The following is an 11,172-nucleotide window of genomic DNA, read 5'->3' as shown; positions in this document are numbered from 1 at the left end:
AACTGAAATGAAAAAAAAAAAATGCACAAATATAAAAAAACATACAGAAAATTACTAAAATTTAAATAAAACCTGAAAATATAAAAATAAAAGCTAATTCAAGGTATCAAAAATTATTAATAAATATGAAAACTAAAATGATAGTATTTATTCATATTTTGAATTAGCTTTTATTTTAATACTTTTCCCTTTTTTTCAGTTTCAGTTAGTTGCCAAGGTGACATTTCTATTTCATTTTTAAGCTGAAGTACTAAAACTGAAATAAAAAAATTAAAAATAAACATAAATATTTAAAAATATATATAAAATTACTATTAAATATATATATAATATATAAAATTATATATTAAAATTACTTAAACGTAAACTAAAATTTAAATAAAAACTGAAAACATAAAAATAATGCAAAATATTAAATAATATTCATAAATACTTCAACAAAAATATATAATATTTATTCATATTTTGAATAAGTTTCGATTTTATATTTTTAGTTTTATTTATTTTGGCTAGTCACCATTAGGCATCATTTCTATTTCATTTTCGTTTAAGTTGAAGTACTAAAACTGAAATAAAAATTAATTAATTAAAGATAAAAAGAAATATTTTAAAAACAAATAAAAATGACAAAACTTAAATTTGAAACTACAATTGAAAACTAAAAATATACAAATAAAAGCTAATTCAAAATATTAATAAATACTTAGTATATAAATAATACTAAAATAATACTTGCAACCACCTAAAACATCTTATCTATAATCTGCAGAAATCATTTCCTAGCACCGCTGGAGTCTGCCAGAGAGGTAAGAAAGTACATCAAACTATGCGTTTTTATTATTTGATGAACAATGGAGAATGATTGGCAGAATCATTTGCTTCAGTGATTCAAATTGCTTCTGTTATGCAGCCTGCTTCTGATTTAGTTCAGTGTTTTTGTATTGAGAATGTTGAGATGTTGAGATGTTTGATTTGAGTCGCACTTGAGAAGAACTGTTCGTGCACCGAGCCTCACAAGGCTGCATGACTGCACTGGCCTTAACCTTTTGTTTTCCTTGTCTGCTCTTTTCTTTATCAGGTGGATTGTTTGTGGGGTCACCTGATGATCCGGCCCGCAGTGCTATTCTGAGCAAGTCTGCGCTGCAGTACTATGTTCAGCAGTTCACCAAGAGCGGCTTCAGGTACACTGAGCAAATCAGTCCAAAATGTGCATCATATTTATGTGTGTTCATATGCAAAATGTAATTTAATTAAGTACAGTATGACATATTGGTTGTCAGACAACATTTCGGTAACACTTTATTTCGATAGTCCACTTTAGACATTCTATTAACAGTAAGTAACTTTGCAACTACATGTCAACTAGCAGTTAGTAGAGTATTAGTAGACTGTCTGCTTAATATCTTCTAACACTTTCTTTGTCAACTTATTCTACTAACCCTAAACCTACCCTAACAGTCTACTCTGAGAGTTAGTAGACATCTAGTTGCAAATTAATGAGAATTAGTCGACATGTAGTTGACATGTAGTTACAAAGTTTACTTATAGTTAGTAGAATGTCTAAAGTGGACTATCGAAATAAAGTGTAACCAACATTTCCATTTTTAATAACTCTTACCAAATTAGTTGAAGGCTTAAGGTTAGGTTTGAGGTTATGATTGATATCAGTGTTGTCTCAGGTCCATTAAAGGATGATGTTCCAGGCAGATGTCCTACTAGACTAAATCATGTTGTGCAAAGGCTTCATATTTCTTCAGGGTGTTTTATATTTTGTTTTCCTTTCAAAATAAAAAGGAAACAATTTGTAAATCTCTTTAAAACAATAGTTCACCCCAAAATAAAAATTGTCGTCATTTACACACTGTCAAGTTTAAACGTGTATGATTTATATGATGATAAAATATTTTTAAAAAATTAAGAATTTTTTAGGATTTTATGCTTTGACATTTTCAAAATTCTAAATGATCCTTAATAGACTCATAACATACAATGTAATTATAATATATATATATATATATATACACACACATATTAAAATATAAAAACATGCATTTTGGATCAAAACAGGATACTTTTTTTTCCATGCTGCATACACTTATCATGTGCATATTTAGTATTTAATATGCGCTATTCATTTGCTATTTATTTTATTCTTCACATATAGAGCCTTTATATTTATTTTTATATGTATTTTATTTTATATATATATATATATGTGTGTGTGTGTTTTTCCACACACAAACTATTGTATTTATATATTTTATGAGTAATTAGGACTATTTTTGTGGTATATTCTTCCACAGAATAAAGGAAATCATATGAGTTTGAAATGACAGAAGGTTTATGTGAACTAAGCCTTTAAACATGAGGCACTGATAATGAATGCATTCTTGTGCACATGACATAGATGACATGTTGTCACTGCGAGTCTGGTTTTGTCCCAGGGGTCCTCTGAACTGGTACCGTAACGGGGAGAGGAACTGGCGTTGGATGTGTTCCAGACCGAGGGGCAAGGCAAGTGTCCTCACTGTGCGCTCGCTCTCTCTGACACCATCACTGTCAGAAATACCCCAGTGCCACTTATTCCAGCAAATACACAACCATGCGGCCTGAGTGGAGCAGATGCCCCAACATCTGCTTCTCCATGACGAGCTGATGTGTTTCAACTTTGGCTGCATCACTCATAGATGTGTGTTTTATTAGGAAGGGAAATCAACAACTTGTTTTTTCAGTTGAATTAAAAAAAAATATTAATGCAGATTAAAGGGGTCATATGATGTTGCTAAAAAGAACATTATTTTGTGTATTTGGTGTAATGAAATGTGTTTATGCGGTTTAAGGTTCAAAAAACACATTATTTTCCACATACTGTACATTATTGTTTCTCCTCTATGCCCCGACTTTCTGAAACGTGTCGATTTTTTTGGATTTGAGACTTTAGTCTTTGCAACTTTACAGATCTTCTTTATGCACCAAGAGCTTGTAACACTCCAAAGAGAAAGGAAAAATTGAAATCGCATCATATGACCCCTTTAACTGATTGAAGCTGTTAAATTGATGCTGTTGTTATTTCATGCTGCAAATGCAATCAAACTTGATACTGAAATAACACAGTTGTGACTTTATTTAAAAAAAATCGAATGTTACACACCGTATCTTATGAAATTGTTGCATTTTTTAAGTCAGTTCCCTAAGACTGTCAAAACTAATTTGGTTGAAAGTACATGAATTAAAATGCTTCTGCCGTCCCAGATCATGATGCCAGCTTTAATGGTGACCGCAGGAAAGGACCCTGTTCTTCTGCCAGCCTTTGCCACAGGCATGGAGAACCTGGTGAGACAGCAACTTTGTTATTCTTCCATTATGTTAATGCTGCATTCAGATCATGTTATAATTACCATAATTACGACTTGGAGTTGTTCACGTCCTCAGACTCACAGATTTATGGAAGCTTATTTACAGCAAAAAATAGAAAGCAAATTTTTAATCTCACAAATTCTGGGTTTGTATAATTTTTTTCTCACGAGTTAACATCAGAATTCTCGCAATTCTGAGAATTTTTTTTTTTTTTAGAAAAGTCATAATTATAAGATATAAACTCAGAATTCAATTTTTTTCTTACAATTCCAAGTTTGTCTCACAATTCTGATTTTATATCTTGCAATTGACTTTTTTTCTCAGATTTGTGAGATATAAATGAATGATTGTGAGAAAAAAATCCAGAATTCTATCTTGTAATTTGTACTTTTTTTTTCTTTCTCAGAATTCTGAGTTTATATCTCAAAATTCTAATTAGAAAAGTCAGAATTGAGATATATATAGTTGCAATAACTCTTTGGTTTTATTCCGTGGCAGAAATAAGCTTCCTCACAAAACATTAGTGCCTATGGTGAGTTCAACATAGAAATAAATTACGGTTATTCCGATACTTTACATAAACGCAGTATGAGATTGCATGTGTAATGTCGTGTTGTCCATGTAAGCTGACTTGATGTCTTGTTGTTTCTATCTGAAGGTCCCCAACCTCACCAGAGGCCACATTGAGGAGTGTGGACACTGGACTCAGATGGAGAGGTAAGATTCACTGGAAACTGATGTTTATGTGGAGGACGATGTCATTAAATAAATGACAATGGTTCACTTTCACAAACACGATGGAAAGTAATATTAAGAACACAGGGAAACAATATGAATTGATTACCATTTAAACAATATTCCCAAGATGTTTTATTTGAAACATTTTATTTGAAGAAAGAAAAATATGTACATAATAATCTTAATAAAATGCCATTTCTAGAAGTTTATTTTAAAAATATCTTAATAATATCACAGCTTCAACCAAAATAGTGAAATTAATAAATATTCACCCCTATGTTCACTTAATTGTGATATTGTGAAAAAACTCATGATTTGCATCATTATAAGTTGACTTTATTTTATCCAACATTGTTTATGTGATGGGGACATGAAAATGTACTCATAACAAGAATGATTCATTACAGATATATTGACATTAAACTTAATCAAAAACTCATATAGCAACAATTTACATGTTTGAATGGCTTTAAAATTACATGGTGCCTCTTAAATGTCAGCAAGGTATCAGGAATACTTGGTTTCCAGGAAAATTGGAGAAAAAAAATAATTGACAGACTGTCTGACCTTTAGTACTTTGGTTGACTGTTGTTATATGGGGAGTGTAATAATTGATAGAATAAAATAGGTTAATACGATGTCAGGTTAGGTTAACTGGATTAGATGCTCAGACTGAATAAGATATGGCCTACAATGCATGTTTGAGTCTTATATATTCTGGAACGTGTGCATCATTTTTCTTCCCATCATTTCTTGTCCCTTCTCTCAGATCAAATGCTAGACTCATATCAGCAGTAAATACTTTGAGTCGTATTACTTCAGCAGCAGTTACCAGGTTATTCTCATGAAAACTCTCAAGGATATATTCAGGTTATGTTTCATCCCAAATATGACATTTTTGCATAAAGAAAATTAAGCCTTTTTAGAATAGATTTTATGCTTTGTGACTCAGGGTTATTATAAGTAATAATTAAATAAAAAAGAATAAAATAAAGTATATAAATAAATATATATAATAAGTAAATAATTAATAAGTAATACATAAGTAAATAATTAAATAAAATTAAAAATTAAACCATAAAAAGCTTGCTTTCAAATATTAAAATGTACTAAATAACTAAAAATAAAGCTTAAATAAACATTTTTAAAAATGTATATATTATACACATATTTACACATTTTTGCAAAAATAAATAAATAAACAAAACAAAAAATGACAAAAACACTCAGTATAATTACTAAAACTGATAAAAACTGATGATAACAAAATATAAAAATAAAAAATATTAACAAAATATATAATAGTATCTTAGTGGTACTAAAAAACACTGACATTTTTTCATAAAACAAATCATCATGGGCCAAAAATAGGCTTAATTTTCTTTGTACAAGAAATGTAATATATAATATATATTTGTTTGATATATATTTGGTTGGTTGGTAGGTATTGTTTCTTTTTTCTTTAAAAAAAAAAAAAAAAAGGGCATATATGCCCTTTTTATTTGGATGAAAGACATGGACCCAGACATGTTTTTGGCATGTTCAAATCTCTGAAATGTACATCGGCAACAAATTGCATCGTGTTGAAATCATTTTCAGGATGCTTGTGTCAAAACAGACGACTCAACAGACTATTATTCTCTGACAGACCATGGTTCATTGTCATTTATAAGCCTTTTAGAGCAGCAGCACGTGTTACCATTCAGCATTTCTTACAGAGAAGCGCAGTTTTAATGAAAGATTGCTCAGATCCAGGGTTTCCATCATTGACCGGGGTCAGGGCAGTGATTGTACAACACCATCACCTCGGTCGACCAGCCAATCACATAAATAACAGTAACGTGACACTGACAGAAAGATCCAGCTTATCTCAAGGTTAAACCACCATAGAGACAAAAACATTCCTCTTGTGTGTCATACATTAAAAGATACAAACCCAAAATCACTAGAACGTCCGTCTGATAAAGCAGGATGAAGAAAGCATCCAGGTCACATTTCACCCAATAATCAACAGAAAGAAATTGGGTTGCATATTATACTGTAGGCTTACATAATAAGAAGCTTCAGAATAGGAAGATTAGCATTATGTTTTTAAACATTTGTCCCGTTTCCAATGCTTTTCCAGAAACTACAGTTGTTAACAATGGTCCGCGTCTCATGTGCATATTGCAAAATGAACTGCTTTACTAAAAATGACCCACAGTGTTGGCTGAAGGGTGAAATGTGCATTCCTTGTCCTTTAAAGTGTGAAGAATGGCCTGAAACTGTTGGCAGATTATGTCAGATAAGTCATAAATGGAAACCAAACCCACCTGATGTGTATCTCACACCACCAACGGCTCTTTCCATTCAGGTCATGGGGCATTTCAGAGCTTTATTCTGTTAAACCCGCTGTTTCAGATACAGCTCTCAGATTTACTTGACATATAATGTTACTTGGCTTTGCAAAACTTGCCACCACAATCCTAAAGTGTCACTGCACTTAAAAAAATGAATGTCTTCAGGCCTGTTCACACCAAGGACGATAACTATAAAGATAATGATAAAGATATAGTTCTAAAAATCGTTCTCAATATTAAAGAATAGCAGCATCCACACCACAGCTATAATGATAAAGGCACAGAGAAACCATATCGTTGGAATCACTTTCAGAACAATTTTTTTCCAGCTGATGAATGATAAAAACATTGGCAGCCAATCAGGATCAATCCTGCTATAATGAGCTCGAGAATTTAAAGCGGCAGGCAAGAGTGCGCTTGGAATAAACAGATGGGCTAATATAGTTATCTTTATAGAAACCGTTCTTAATGTGAACGGGCCTTTACTCAGTATTTTTTTCCCAGCACAAACATCTAAACATTCTTAAATCAAGATACATTTATTTGAGAAGGCAAATCACAAGATATTAGTTAGCTTAAAACAAGAAAAATAAACTTAAGCCTTTTAGAAACATTAAGATTTTATTATTATTATTATTATTATAGCTTTGTGTTTGTGTGTGTGTGTGTGTGTGTGTGTGTGTGTATGTATATATATATAAAGATCATGCATATTAAGTTTGCATATAAAAAATTATGCCTTTTGTAGGACCATTAAGATATTTAAGATTTTTGAAATTGTATATAGTTATTTGTATTTTTATAGATATTTATATTATAGATATTTGATACACATTTTAACATGAAACAAAAAATATGTATGGATAATGAAGTCAACCAAAGTAAAGGGTTGTTATCTTTAACTAAAATGAAAATCATTTAAAAATCATTAATTGAAATAAAATAAACATTAAGTGAAATAAAATAAAATATGCAAATGCATTTTATTTCTGCTATACACACACACACACACACATACAGTATATATATATTGATCCATTTATTTTACATATATATCCTTTAAGAATAAACTTATTTTAAAGGAAAACAATAATTTTTCTTACTTCATTCTGATACATTTTTCAGAAAACAAGACTTAATATCTTGTCATTTTGCTTCTCAAGTAAATGTATATTAGATGTTTGTACTGGAAAACAAGACAAAAATACTTAGCAAGAAAATGATTTTGTCTGTCTTCTCAAACCTCATCTGTGGTTTTATGGTAATGTCCTTGTCGTGTGGTTAATGCTGCTCTAATTATCCGTCCTGCTCTCAGAGCAGAGCGTGATTTAACCGTCCTCTCCGCACTGACCCGAGGGCTCTATAACGCAACCCCTGCGGCTGTAAATTATTTTAACGTCTCTTGACCCGTCCATCACCCTCTCCACCCTCCACTGAACTTCAGTAATCAATAGATGAACGCTGGCATTCTGAACCTGTCAGAAAACGCCTGGCTTCATTTTCCAAACAGGCCATGTGACGTGACCCCATAAGACAAAGATTTTTATGCTTCTCTGAACTTACACAGGGGTCAGAGTGTTTTTTTCTCTCATGAAGCTGGTTTGTGGTTGCTACCTTTATAAGATAGGAAATGTGTTCACTGGGGTTTGCTAAATGTGATGAGATATATATATAGCATTCAGGGTTTTGAAAAACCAAACACTGCTAAGTATTAAATTTGAGTAAGTTCGTCATCCTGCAGCATTCAAACTCCAGAAATAAATGATTCATAAGTCTTGTTTAGGTGCTTTACTAACCATGTAAAGCCTGACATATGCAGTATTAGTCAGATTTTTATTTTTATTTTTTTGGAACAGTTTTTTGAACCTTTAGACAAAATCTAAAAATAGGTGTCCATATGCATTTTTGTTGAGTATCATATTTGATACATCAGGCTTTTATGGCTCATGTAGTATGAGATAATGAGAATATGGAGGAAAAACTGTTTTATTCAGAGGCTCAAACTGAGAAACAATAAGCAATTTGATGCAGATGCTGATAATTATATTATAATAGCTTCTGATAGCTTGTCATGTAATGCGATCTTTAGAACAGTATAGCAGCTACTTACATAAAACAATATACAGTGGGTATAGAAAAGAATCACCCGCCTTTAAAATAAACACATTTTGTTGCTTTGCAGCCTGAAATGAAGATGGACACAGTTTTTGTTTTATCCAGCTGTATTTTCTCGGTGCAACTTCTAGCATCCAAGTGAAAGATATAACACAGAAATGTCAGGAAAAAAATTTAAAAACCGAATCACTGTCTTAGTAAGATGATATTTAAATGTTTAGTTTGATCAAAACAAATAATGCCAAGAACATGATTTTTCAAAAAAAAAAAAATAATAATTTAATTGAAATAAACTAAAATAAAACATTTAAAAAACACACATTTTTCATTTTCATTTATTTTAAATCAAAGTACTAAAATAACTAAATAGAATTCAAATTAAAAATATGATCAAAAACTAGTAAAGTATATTAATGATACTAAAGTAACCCTGAAGTTGCTTCAGTCCAGTACGTGTCTATCTTGAAATATTACTGACAATTTAAATGTTATTCTTTAGTTTACTTTATAAAAATCAGAAAAGATTTCACAACAAAAAGGCACGTGAACCACCAGCTGAAGGTGAACATTTGTACAATGATACTAAAAGGCCTTTTACTGCTAAAAGAGTATAAACTATCAATCAGACGACAGAAAGCATGTAGTAGATTGTGTATGAAGAGTTTTTCAGCAAAATTTTGATTGTTGATCAATTCGAAGCCTTACAAATGTGTGTATCCAGTATGATCCAATAGGCTTTATAGGGCTAATGAATTGTTCAAATCTCTAACTCTCATCATGAGCCATATTAATAGAAAGCATCACTAATTATTTGAGGTTATATCACATGATCAGATCAGTCCAATCTCTTCTTCCTCTTCTCTCTTCAGGCCTGCAGAGCTCAATAAAATCCTCATCTCCTGGCTGAAGGAAACACACCAGAAAGCCTCCATCCCTGTTCATCCCAAGTTATGAGAGCATGATCTTGATTTTAACTATCCGCGGGTGAATGAACGCCCGGCTAAAGCGCACTAATGTCCAGGCTTGCTGATTGCATAATAATAGTCCATTGTGAGTGGATTTCAGTAGTCCAGTACTTTTCATATGAAGTCTTTTGTAATACATTGCAATAATGAAGAACTGTTTTTTAAGGCAATGTCTATTTATACTGTGCAAATAGCACAAGCTACTTTTCACTTGCTCATATATTTCAGCTTTAGTTCAATCATTTCTGTTTACATTTCCTGTGAACAGCATCTGTTACTGTTTGCACTTAGTGTACGTAGCCGCTGCCTTTTTTAACGCAACACTGAAGAAAATAACGTTTTATTATGATTTTTTTATTAACAGCTTTGCTTCGCAAAAGATAACCAATAAATAATCCTTTGCATTGTAATAAAGCAAATCATGACTTCTTTCTTCAAGAATCATCAAAACAAAGTATTATGTTTGCTAGTAACATATTGATATTTGTAACCAATATTGGCCAGACCAATTACTCTAATTGGCAATTTTTTGATTAGCGACATCAGCCAATAAATTAATTCAATAACTCAGTTGTAGAATCGGATGGAGATTTTTTTTAAGTGTGTGTGTGTACATACTCTGAAAAATTCTTTCTCGTTTCATATCAGCACTTCTGTACACGTTATCTGCTATCAATATATTTTATTAATAGGTCAGTAAGAATTTGTTTAAAAAATATTTTGCATAAAAAAATGAAATGCATCAAAAGTGACAGTAAAGACATTTATAATGCTACAAAAGGTTTCTATTTTAAATAAATGCTGTTCTTTTGAACATTCTATTCATCAAAGAATCATTCTAATCAGCATATTAAAATTATTTCTGAAGGATCGACCACAGATGTTAAAGCAACAGGTCTGTAGTCATTAAGTCCTGTGATTTTTGGTTTCTTGGGTACAGGGATGATGGTGGAACATTTGAAGCAGGAGGGGACTACACACAGCTCCAGGGATCTGTTGAAGATCAATGTGAAGATGGATGATAGCTGGACAGCACAGGCTTTGAGGCAGGCTGGAGAGACACCGTCTGGGCCTTTGGCTTTCCTTATCTTCTGCTTTCTGAAGACTTTGCATACATCCTCTTCACAGATCTTGAGTGCAGGATGAGAAACAGTAGGGGGGATGGAGGGGGAGGGTGTTGATGGCTGTGCCGTGAGACGGTCGGAGTGGGTGTGGGGTGTCAGACCAGGCTTTTGCTTTTCAAACCTGCAGTAAAACTTGTTCAGGTCTTCAGCCAGTTGTTGATTGGCCTCAGTGCTGGGGGATGGGGTCTTGTAGCGGGTGATGGCTTTCAGGCCTTTCCACACTGATGTAGAGTCATTACTTGAAAGCGGTTTTTTTAGCTTTTCAGAGTAGTTTAACTTTGCCACTCTTATCTTCCTATTCAGTGTGTATTTGGCCTGTTTGTACAAGTCTTTGTCCCCACTCCTGTAGGCGTCCTCTTTGGCCTGGTGAAGCTGTTTGAGTTTTGCAATGAACCAAGGTTTGTCGTTGTTAAATGTTAAATAAGTCCTGGTGGGAACACACACGTCCTCACAGAAACTGATGTAGGATGTCACGGTGTCAGTAAGCTCATCCAGATCATTAGCTACAGCCTCAAAAAAACCCTCCAATCAGTA

General features: G+C 32.4%; 1 protein-coding gene across 1 annotated transcript in view; it reads left to right on the top strand.

Annotated features, from left to right (window-relative positions):
- The window catches only part of LOC107733988 (bifunctional epoxide hydrolase 2-like), a 29,084-nt gene extending 19,160 nt beyond the window's left edge, over positions 1 to 9,924 (top strand). The window contains exons 13-18 of the mRNA XM_016545851.1: positions 770 to 806; positions 1,079 to 1,181; positions 2,445 to 2,514; positions 3,253 to 3,333; positions 4,016 to 4,074; positions 9,419 to 9,924. Coding sequence (XP_016401337.1) covers positions 770 to 806; positions 1,079 to 1,181; positions 2,445 to 2,514; positions 3,253 to 3,333; positions 4,016 to 4,074; positions 9,419 to 9,503 — 435 coding nt within the window. The 3' untranslated portion in view covers positions 9,504 to 9,924. The remainder of the gene's footprint in view (positions 1 to 769; positions 807 to 1,078; positions 1,182 to 2,444; positions 2,515 to 3,252; positions 3,334 to 4,015; positions 4,075 to 9,418) is intronic.
- The last annotated feature ends 1,248 nt before the right edge of the window (positions 9,925 to 11,172 follow it).

This window comes from Sinocyclocheilus rhinocerous, unplaced genomic scaffold, assembly GCF_001515625.1.
Source record: "Sinocyclocheilus rhinocerous isolate Xijiao unplaced genomic scaffold, SAMN03320098_v1.1 scaffold853, whole genome shotgun sequence".
Taxonomy (NCBI): Eukaryota; Metazoa; Chordata; class Actinopteri; order Cypriniformes; family Cyprinidae; genus Sinocyclocheilus; species Sinocyclocheilus rhinocerous.
This window is presented reverse-complemented; position numbering and strand designations above follow the sequence as displayed.